This window comes from Frieseomelitta varia, unplaced genomic scaffold, assembly GCF_011392965.1.
Source record: "Frieseomelitta varia isolate USP_RPSP 00005682 unplaced genomic scaffold, Fvar_1.2 scaffold_376, whole genome shotgun sequence".
Lineage (NCBI taxonomy): Eukaryota > Metazoa > Arthropoda > Insecta > Hymenoptera > Apidae > Frieseomelitta > Frieseomelitta varia.
The window spans coordinates 332,577-342,792 of record NW_025110119.1 but is presented as its reverse complement, the minus strand read 5'-3'; the positions used below and the strand labels follow the sequence as shown (position 1 = coordinate 342,792).

The 10,216-nt window shown below is 29.5% G+C and overlaps 3 protein-coding genes across 7 annotated transcripts; 1 reads left to right on the top strand and 2 right to left on the bottom strand.

Annotated features, from left to right (window-relative positions):
• Positions 1-1,046: 1,046 nt before the first annotated feature.
• Positions 1,047-3,502, bottom strand: LOC122531140 (NEDD8-activating enzyme E1 regulatory subunit). Its single transcript, XM_043658787.1, has 8 exons — positions 3,315-3,502; positions 2,999-3,163; positions 2,735-2,917; positions 2,164-2,659; positions 1,963-2,096; positions 1,677-1,879; positions 1,430-1,566; positions 1,047-1,352 (listed from the first exon to the last, which is right to left on the bottom strand). The coding sequence occupies exons 1-8, from the start codon at positions 3,380-3,382 to the stop codon at positions 1,122-1,124; spliced, it is 1,617 nt and encodes a 538-aa protein (XP_043514722.1). The 5' UTR covers positions 3,383-3,502; the 3' UTR covers positions 1,047-1,121.
• Positions 3,503-4,480: 978 nt separating this feature from the next.
• LOC122531143 (nucleoside diphosphate kinase 6) lies at positions 4,481-5,947 on the top strand. Of its 3 annotated transcripts, none has more exons than XM_043658794.1 (3): positions 4,481-5,197; positions 5,438-5,697; positions 5,765-5,947. In XM_043658794.1, the coding sequence occupies exons 1-3, from the start codon at positions 5,169-5,171 to the stop codon at positions 5,944-5,946; spliced, it is 471 nt and encodes a 156-aa protein (XP_043514729.1). In that variant the 5' UTR covers positions 4,481-5,168; the 3' UTR covers position 5,947. The 3 variants fall into 3 exon arrangements, with proteins under 3 accessions (XP_043514729.1, XP_043514728.1, XP_043514727.1); XM_043658793.1 differs by having other exon boundaries at positions 4,482-5,098; positions 5,394-5,697; XM_043658792.1 differs by having other exon boundaries at positions 4,483-5,197; positions 5,394-5,697.
• Positions 5,948-6,308: 361 nt separating this feature from the next.
• LOC122531141 (putative uncharacterized protein DDB_G0282499) lies at positions 6,309-10,006 on the bottom strand. 3 transcript variants are annotated; one of them, XM_043658788.1, is made up of 5 exons: positions 8,371-8,646; positions 7,723-8,260; positions 7,179-7,532; positions 6,923-7,059; positions 6,309-6,853 (listed from the first exon to the last, which is right to left on the bottom strand). In XM_043658788.1, exons 1-5 carry the CDS (start codon positions 8,402-8,404, stop codon positions 6,693-6,695), a joined length of 1,224 nt encoding a protein of 407 aa, XP_043514723.1. In that variant the 5' UTR covers positions 8,405-8,646; the 3' UTR covers positions 6,309-6,692. The 3 variants fall into 3 exon arrangements, with proteins under 3 accessions (XP_043514723.1, XP_043514725.1, XP_043514724.1); XM_043658790.1 differs by lacking the exon at positions 8,371-8,646 and adding an exon at positions 9,919-10,006 and having other exon boundaries at positions 6,314-6,853; XM_043658789.1 differs by having other exon boundaries at positions 6,750-6,870; positions 8,371-8,670.
• Between the last annotated feature and the right edge of the window lie 210 nt (positions 10,007-10,216).

Genomic DNA, 10,216 nt, shown 5'->3' with positions numbered 1-10,216 from the left:
GCTCAAATTTTAACAAATGAAAAAATTAATAGACAAAGTCCTTCGAATGCACGCCGTAAAAATTGTAATTCTATACCGGTGTTTCTCTCAAACACTAAGAATAGATGTTCTCCTATTGATGATCAGTGTTGTATTTCTCTTCTTTTGCTAATTAATTATACTTATTCATGAACTTATTAACTCTGTAATCCTCTGTAATATCTTCAGAAATTAGATACATTTAAAATCTTTCATCTGTCTTTTTTTCTTTTTTTTTTTTTTTCTTAAGTAGAATTTCACTGTTCTTGATTACCTATGGCTCAATATCTTTCATTAGTTTAAGTCTTTATGTATTTATTGGCGCTAAGTGTGTACGCGCAGTACAAAATGTATATTTAATTATTATTGAAATCATTTTGTCAAACTTTTGCCTAACCACTTCTGTATCGGTATCTTTGTAAAAAAGTTTATGTAAAACGTTAATTGTTAAATACGAACGAAGATATATCTAGAAAGAAAAGTCACGTTAAAAATAATAAAATAATCAATAATCATCGATTATAAATACTGAAGTGGCTCATGCAAAGGTGGAATATTAAATTTTTATATTATAGTATCCTTAATTATAGCGAATAATTAATTAATTCAATATGTTATATTAATTTATAATCTATGTAACAATATATAATATAAGATACTAATATTGTACAAAAGAAAGAAATTAAAAAATCAAAGCACAATTCATCGTTTGTTAAGTTACGTTGAGACTAGAACACCGGTAAAATATTTGTGTACAATATTAGTTGTAAGACATGAAATATTAATTTGCTTTATGCCTTAGACATATTTACTATAAATTAAAACAATAGTTTGTCATAAGTAATGGTTATTAATAGTGGTTTATTATTATAAATAAGGATAAAATAATTTGTGTATCAATTAATTATTACATTAAAGTGTTGATATTATACTCGTTCAACTTGAGTTTTAATATCATATTTCTACGAGTCACATTTCACGATGTTTCTCAATTTTATGGTTATAATCAGTCATAAAATGAACAAAACTTATCACATAAATTACAAAATTGTATATATTTTATTTTATACAGAAGTATATAATTAATTTACTATTTAACTTAATTAAAAGAAGAATGTTCCAGAATTTGATGTCACTGCATCGTATATAAAGGTATTATGAACTGGTTTATATTGATTTGTAACAAATTTAATAACTTCTTGGGCTGCGAGGCCGCCTAAAAATGCAGATACCGAATGTAACTCTGCACCACCGAAACGACAAAACTCGTGTACGTAATCGTCTTTTATTAATGGTCCACATCCCCATTCATTCAGTAACTTTGTTATGCATGTCTACGCAATAAAATGTAATTATATACAACATTTACATTTTTTTCGATTAATATTATTATTTTATATGTGAAACATACTTTAAGCTTAACTATATCAGGTTCTACTTGATCATCAAACTCCCCAGGGTACGAGTTATACTCTGTTTGAAATTTTTCAACTCCTCTAAGAACGACATAATAAATCATCATACTCTCTGGATTTTCCAAACATTGTACTGGAAAAAAGAATATAAAATCATTAATTTACGTATATGTACATGATGTTTAATATTTCGAAAATTCTGCAGTAATTTTAATCGTGTTGATTTCAAACTTTTTACAATACCTATATTGCTTGCATCAAATATTTTTGAATCATATTCATCTGCAATACACGTTCCCCTTGCTACGTGTATATTTAAAGCGTGTCTACAGAACAGCTTGACGTCTCTTTCGGGAATGGAATCTGACGATTTTCCTAACTGTCGTAATAATTGCAAAGTACGCCGCCATACTGCTTCTGCGTCAGCTATCGCTTGTTTGTGATAACTGTAATAAATAAATTTATCTAAATATACTAAAAAAAAAAAACAATATTTTTGTAATAAACGTTTCGTGCCGAGAGATCGTACATTTGCTGAAGTGTTATGTATTTTTCCGTATCCGCTGTCATGTCAGGCAAAGTACCTTTCAATGGTAATAATCCGCCCCCTTCATTCTCAACAAAATCTTTCACTGCCTTAGCTATAATCCAAAATGAACTACTCTGAAAGTATATTAAATTAATTTAAAGTTATATTACTTACTGCTACAACAGTACTTTTTTCTAGTACCTTAGCGGTTAAATTAATACACTGATCATCGTTAAGAACATTTGTTACATTCTCTGGAATTTCAGTACATCCTACGCACGTGTTAACAGCTTTAACAGCCTCTTCAAAATTCTCCTCGCTGTTTGAAATATCATTCTCGTCCCTTCTCATTCCTTCTCTTATCATTTGTTTTAACTGATTTTTCTCCTTGTAACTTTTTGGCAACTCTCCTTTGCTTAAAATCCATTTTTCTAAAAATTTGTATAACACAATTAAGTACGGCACATGAGAATGATCTTTGAAACTGAGTGCATCTAAGTTCACAGAATCGACATGCTTCTTTAGCGTCTCGAATGGTTTGTCTAAACGTAAATCTGGAATCTCATTATCTGGATGTGTTTCTATGACCATATGCTCCTTTACTTGAATCCTCATGTATGCGATGAATCCTATAGTTCTGCATACTATTAAAGGTATATTTAACTCCCAAAGTTTTTGCGACAGAAGAACTAAAGATCTGACAATTTTATTTTGTTAGAATTTAATCTGAATCAAATTCCCATGACAATTTATCGTTTATAACGATCCTTACTTCTCAGCTAAACAAGTAGCCACAACAACAGTAAAACTGTTGAAAAAATCTGGACTATTGTACAAAATTTGATCAGGCTCCTCGTCTATATAGTCACCTCTAACATCTGAGTTCAGTTCCAAAAGCATTTGCGTTGCTACCTGCGCTCTTGATTTTCCCACACTGTCTGTTTCTAGAAAGAAACTATTCAAAAGATACACAATAGCTACATTGAAGTTATCTGTTGTACAACTTTTTTTCATCTGTATAATTACTAACACATACTTTGCCCCGATGTCTTCACTGGTAACTTTCTTCCCATCCACAATTGTAAATGCTCCAATACTTGGTAAGACTAAGGACTTCAAAATTTCTGTGCCAAGAGCTGTTGCATTTATGATACAAACGTGCGCTCCTTCCAGTGCAGTTTGACCGTGATCGCCCCATAACCTATATATATATTAATATTACACAACATAAATTATTTTACGTTAAAGTATACCATTATCTCCAATTAACTTTTTAATTCGGAAATAGTACATATATGTACACCTGTGTGTGTGTATATGTGCATACATGTATATGTATAAGCAATATATACCTCAATTGTCTATCGTATTTTCTATTTCTTTCAGATTGCTCTGGTGATTTCGGTGCTGGAGACGCCATAGGAATAAATGCAAATGAAACACTAGATTAATTATACCTTTTAGTCAAACTGACATAAGAACAACAATCACAAGTTTATGCATGTATGAAACTTGAACGAATCGCCACGAATAAAACAGTTTTATAGATAGATGGTTCGTAAGTATTAATTAACAAAAAATACTATACTACCTGTGATATTAATTATACAACGAGGTTGATTATGATATATTAGTTTACAATGCTCAATAGTGTATATCAATAAAACAATGTATTGTAAATGGATTTATAAAATTATCATCTAATTCTGTAAATTGAATATTCCATACAATTGTAGAATTCTGTACTTCACGCTGTGCGTAAATAATTACAATTAGTTATTTTTAATAATAAATTAAATGAAGACTCGCGTCAGAAACGGCGCGAAACTTGTTGCGCGTCTTTTCAAGTATATTCAGGAATAATTTTCATTCGACTACTGATAGTGCAACTACCAAAAATTTAATATTTCTCGTGTTGGAACTTTTCGATTTATGGGGGAAATTTCAAATCTTTATTTGTACATTTTACAGGTCGAAAGGAATTTAGGGTCTAGAAATAAAGATACAGTCGCAAAAGTTCGTAAATTAATCCTTTTTAATAGTTTTCTCGGCAAATGAAAATTTATTTAATTTATAGACATTGAAATACTAGCGCCGCGTAGCGGTGAAATGACGGAACTAAAACCTATTGCTGTCCTCATCGCACACTACTATCTTCCTTCTCTCTCATACTGCCTGAGTCTATCCTTATCGCACACTGATGCTCTCCTTGTCTACCGATAAGGTAGAGAAGTGCTGCCATCTAAGCGCCTCGCAATTCCGACTGGAACTAAAAGGGTAAAATAGAAAAATCCGATAGATGGCAGTACATTGTCCGGCCAGATAATTCCAAATTTTTTACCGATAGATGGCAAGACGTGTCTCGTTCGTAATGAGAAGCGCAACAGTGTGCAACAAAGACAGACTTATGCAACGTGATAAATAAGAATGAGTATACGACAAGGACAGTAATAGATTTTGGTTCCATCGGCTCACCGCTACGTGGCGCTAGCGGTTCAGTGTCACGAATTAACTAAATTTTCAATTGCAAAAAAAGCAAAAAGCTATTTAAAAGGATTAATTTACAAACTTTTACTATTCTGATCTGTCCAATTAGAATCTTGACTTGTCTCCTTCATTCTGTTTCATTTCCTAAATACGCGTTCGTAATATACGTTCGTAATATACGTATGAGTTACATTTAGTAATGATATTCTTTTGGGAATGGTTTGATTGTGCCGGGAAGTGAACGAAAATATGTGTAACTTCGAAAAAATTGTACACGATGATTAACGAACTTTTGTCGTGTAACTTTTCAAATAACGTATTACATTTCGAAATAACAGAAATAGTTATATTCCTTGAGATTATAGTCGGTCTGTGATATATTAAATTTTTTTTTTTATATGGGAAATTGTCTGTCGTAATTGCTACAGAATTTTAAAATAATACGTAAGATTGCGATGAAGTGCGTGCAGCATAGTGTTCTGTACTTCATTTGTAACGAATATAAACAACATGTTCCACGGAATTTACGTTGCGAGCCTCGTTTATTATATTGCGAATCGAACATATATCATGTTTTTGAACGGAATGTTTGTAGTTAGTTTTTAACTCACTGTGAGAATTTTCAATTTTTTATGAAAGAAAAAAAATGGTAGGTAACTAGTGTATTGAAATGCAATCGCAAAAGCATCTTCAATTAACTTTGGCAATAATCAAACCACATGTTGTTAAATCTCCTTTTGTGCTCCAGGTAAGAAGACATAACCTAAATTTAATTTAACCTGGTAACCTAAATTTTGTCCAACGTACGTGTGTGTATACGTACGTGTGCAAATGTAGAATTTTAAATGATAAGAAAGCGGGATTGTCAAAACGATTGGTTTCCAAAAAAAGAAAAAAAAAATAATGGTAATAATGATTATATTTAAATGTCATTGCAATTTCAGAAAATTCGAGACTTAATAATTGACAACAATTTAAAAATTGTCAGATCGCACAGGACGATTATCACTTATAAGGAGGCAGAATTGTTTTATGAAGAACACAAAGAAAAGTTCTTCTACAATCGTCTTCTGACATTTATGTGTAGTGGCCCATCAGATATTCATATCTTGGCAGATCACAATGCTATTGCTAAGTGGAGGCAATTAATGGGCCCTACAAAAGTGTATCAGGCACAGTATATTGCACCTGATACAATTCGGGGGATGTATGGTCTGTCAGATACAAAAAATGCAACTCATGGCTCTGGTATACTTTTCAATTTATGTTTTCGTTTGTGTTATTTGTGTGTCATACGAAATAATTGTTCTTTTAGATTCAGTTGCATCAGCGGAAAGAGAAATAAACATATTCTTTAGTGATTTCAATATTAAAAAATGGTATGAACATGATGAAAAATACTATAATTTAGGACAAATTCATTTTGATCCAGTTGCCTTTTTGCATACTATTGATACGAGTTTCGTAAACACTAATAAAGAACAAATTACAAAGTAAATATTGTAAATAAAGTGCTCGGCTTTTATTAAATATTCAATAATATAGAATTTTACAAAAATTGTATATATTATATACAATTAAACATAAGTATATATATATACACATATAGACATATCTATATCTACATAATACAATTCAACAGTTGACAAGTAGTCAGAAATACAGCATAAGTTGAAAATGATAGTGACATTATGTGACAATAAGTACACAATATCCAAAGACTAGTATAATTAAAACAGAGTAAGTAATATAAAAAAAAAAGTAATACAACTATGTACAATAAAAAATCAAAATATTGCAATTGAAAGCAATATTCTACACTAATAATATAAGATGTAATTTATCTTTAATTATCAATAATTTATAAATTACATTAGAAATTCAAAAAGTAAAAGAAATTTTTGAAATGTTTCTCTTAAATCCTGCTTGTACTGTAATTAGTCAATGACATTAAAACCTCATTGTGTATTTGGGGCAATTTTATTCCCTTTTTCTTGATTTGAAATGGAATATATAAAAAATAATGTATATTTAAAATATGTAAATAACATTAAAATTCTAATGTTTTCAAATGTTCTTTTACTTTTTGATTTTCAAAATATAAATCTATTGGATTTAACAAATTTTACAAATTGGCTAAGCTCCATTAAAAAGTGAAGGAAATCATTTAGGAGTTCTTTTTGCTACTCTATTCCTGTTTCTTATACATTAAATTATATAATTTTATATAACAAAAGAATAATTTAGGCATTCATTTTTACATAAACTTTTGGTCTTGAAAAAACTTTTATCCCTTCTTCTAATTTATTCAGTTGCTTTTCTATTTCTATTTTTCGTCTCTGCGCCCTAAGGGTATCCACTTTTATGGGCATCATATTTAATTCATTTACGTAATCTTGATAACCTGCAATGGTGATATTTCTTTAAACACAATTCTAAATTAAAGAACTTACTTAATTTTTAAATTACATACTTTTTTTTAACATTTGCAATGTTTCCTTGCGCTCATTATCAGGTAATGGGACATGACCATTTGGACAATTGGGATCTAATTCTTCTTGTTTAGCTTTTTGTATCTTTTCTTGAATTTCCTTTCTATTTTTAATATATCTAAAAATACAATTGAAAGTAGTATTTGCAAATTATAAATATTAAAGTATTAATAATCACTATTTTCGATTAAAATATAAAATGTAATAATCAATGAATAACATATGTAACTTATGTACTTTGGAACTACACCCATTCGATAGTTTGTAGGAAGATTATTATTGTTGCTGTTGTTGTTATTGTTGTTGTTAGTATTGTTACTGATGTTGTTATTCACTTGAGTTGTCGTCTTATTAGTTGCAAAGCTATGTTCTTTGTTCAGTTTAATAAAATTTACTTCTTCTTTAGATGATAAAGATTTGGAATTTTTTGTATCACTTTTATTTTTTTTATTCTGTGTAGTTTTTTCAAAAACTTGAATATCTCCTTGATTTAAAGGTGAATTTGTTATACTCTTTGAAGATACATTAATTTCTTCATTTGTATCATTTTTCGTTGCTTCATTACAATTCAAATATTTTTTTGAAGGATATCTGTCCAAAAAAATTATTATTATTAGCAAACATTTACATATATTATAGTTACTTTATTCCATTATAACTTCATAGTGTCTATAAGAAAACAAAAAAATGAGTATACTAGATCAACAAGAAACATTGCTTCATACATAAGACAATATTCAACTACTTTAGAAGTCTAGAAAGAATATGCAAATGTACATACTTAACTATCCCTTCAGAATATAAATTCTCAATTTCATTTGTGTCCAATGTCTGAATACCTTGATTTTTAACTTTAACTTGAACTTTTATGTTGTTATCATTATCCCCAACAGATTTATATGGAATATCAGGATCCAATGAAACATTCTCATGCAATTTTTGCCTAGATTTATGTAATTCTTTATGTCCTGTCTTTCTTTCCTTAACTAACAAATTGTTACTTGTCGAATATATTGTCTTTTTCATAAGAACATTATTTTTGTTTAAAGTTGATGCACTTGTTTTCTTACATGGTTCTTGATGTTGATCTAATTTAGTATTTACATTTATATTCACATTAGTATCGTGTTTTCTCATTCGAAGATTTGTGTTGACTTTGGGTAAAACATAGTTGTAATTATTACTACAATTAGCATTATTAGTTGTCTTTCTTTGACTGGATACTTGTGATTTTTGTGTTTCTTCTGTTTCTTTATTAGCGTGCAACTGACGAAGATTTTTTACATTTTCGTATATGAAATTTTTTCCTTTTATTGATTCTAGAAAGAGAAAAGATATTAATCATTAATTTGAAATAAAGTACAAAGCACAAGTACAAAATTTTTTTTTTTATTTTATTGCCGGTGAATAATTCCAATAACTGACGTACTTGAATCAGGGAAAATGCCTTTTAACGTTGTCATATCCAATTGTCATTTAATACTATTGCCTAAATGTAATTTCTTTTTATTTCTTCATTAATCCATGAAATGTAATATTTCTAACCGAGTAATTTTTAATGCATAATTTAAATTCTTTCACTGTCGGCGTTACTAAATAAACAATGCTGTTTACAAAACGAAACTTATCACATATGAAAATGTTTAGAAACCCAGTGTAGCCAACATGACTTGATTTTACTTCACTCGGGAATTCATATAAAATTTTTAAAATAATTTCCCTAAATGTAAATTAGATTGTAACTTCATTTTAAATAAGGAGAAATTTCACCTACGTAACATTATTATTATTTTTAACATGTTTAATATTATTGATAATTATTGTTAACATGTTTTCATTGAATCAATATAGTTGCAAAGCACATTCATACTTTGCAAGATCGAATAATGTTTCAATTAATTTTTTAGATAGTCTCTGTTACAACATAAATTTATAATATGTATTATGCTGTTATGTTTATACTATCCAATAGTAGAATCAGTTGAAATAAATAAAACATGATCAGAATCTAGATGAACAGCTTCGATTTGCAATCTTGAGATGTTGCAAAATATGAATAAGCTTCTAAATTTTAAATTTCTAAATAAATAAAGGGAAAATTGATCAACCAAAAATAACAGACTTAGGAGAGTAGTATAAATCTATTTTTGTACAATAATGAGTACAAACTCGTTCCTGAAAATCATAATTCATTAGTAAGTACGTGCTAACCAATAGCTGAAACTGCAAATCACGTGATCAATCTCTACTGATTTGATTCGTTGGATGGATTACAGCGATAAATTGAATATACTGCGTTTTTAAATTAATTTTGATGGAACGAGATCCTGCATGTTACATTTAAATCAAGTAGGTCATATCATAACAAGCGTGATACAGATGGTACGATAAATTCTATTAGAATTTAGACGATAAAATGTTATTATTTTGTACTGTTTCTGGTACTGTGTTAGTTAAAACGAAGTTAAAAATGACGCTGTTCTTAAATTACTTTACAATTTGTCCATTTACACTAAAAAGTGTAATTTTATTAATATTAAAAATTTATTTAAACATATACTATACTTAAGTATCGCGTACGTATTTTTAATTTGTGTACTTTCGAATTTCTTAAATGCAATGATTTCATTATAGTTAAAATGTTCACCAAAGTATGTTCACAATTGTGAACGTTTGTATTACGTGTAATTCCAACAATTTTCTCCATCAAATATATTATTAACTTTTCAAACTATTATTCGCAAGTAAATCATATATAAAAAAAAAGAAAATAATATTAATCACTTTCAATCAGAATTTAAACAATACGCGATTGTAAAGATCGCTGAACTGAAGAAAATGCTTGTATATCTTTCTTTCGGATTTCAACAACAATTGCTCGAGCAATTATTAAAAGAGACGAGTAAAATAAATAACACATTTTGACTTGACAGAATGTAACGAAGCATGCGGTGTTTTTTTCACCGAGCGTACATACCCTATCGCTCGAAGCCTCCCTCTCTTTGATCGACCGTTTCGTCATTTCTGCGTCGTTTCATTACATTTGAACGAACAACGGACAAACGACATGGTATCGTTTCCTCTCACAGAATTCGAACGGGCTGCCGAAAGTGTTCTTCAGTGTCAGTTGGGACGAAATCGTTTTTTTCTCGCGTGAAGCTTTGACTGTCTTTTGAAACGGCGTCCCGCACGGCAAAGTGACTCTAGCCTCTGGAGAGATGGATAGTTCACCGTGTAGGCATCAATTTACGATACAAGCCTGAGACAACGCGCAA

Coding starts and splice junctions, on each gene's coding strand:
- LOC122531140 (XM_043658787.1), bottom strand. CDS start 3,382: ATGGCGTCTCCAGCACCGAAATCACCAGAGCAATCTGAAAGAAATAGA. Junction 1,880..1,962: donor TACATAACACTTCAGCAAAT/GTACGATCTCTC, acceptor TATTTATTACAG/TTATCACAAACAAGCGATAG. Junction 1,353..1,429: donor CTGATATAGTTAAGCTTAAA/GTATGTTTCACA, acceptor TTTATTGCGTAG/ACATGCATAACAAAGTTACT.
- LOC122531143 (XM_043658792.1), top strand. CDS start 5,120: ATGCAATCGCAAAAGCATCTTCAATTAACTTTGGCAATAATCAAACCA. Junction 5,198..5,393: donor AATCTCCTTTTGTGCTCCAG/GTAAGAAGACAT, acceptor TTGCAATTTCAG/AAAATTCGAGACTTAATAAT. Junction 5,698..5,764: donor AAATGCAACTCATGGCTCTG/GTATACTTTTCA, acceptor TTGTTCTTTTAG/ATTCAGTTGCATCAGCGGAA.
- LOC122531141 (XM_043658788.1), bottom strand. CDS start 8,404: ATGACAACGTTAAAAGGCATTTTCCCTGATTCAA. Junction 7,533..7,722: donor TATTCTGAAGGGATAGTTAA/GTATGTACATTT, acceptor TTTTTTGGACAG/ATATCCTTCAAAAAAATATT. Junction 6,854..6,922: donor ATTGCAAATGTTAAAAAAAA/GTATGTAATTTA, acceptor TCACCATTGCAG/GTTATCAAGATTACGTAAAT.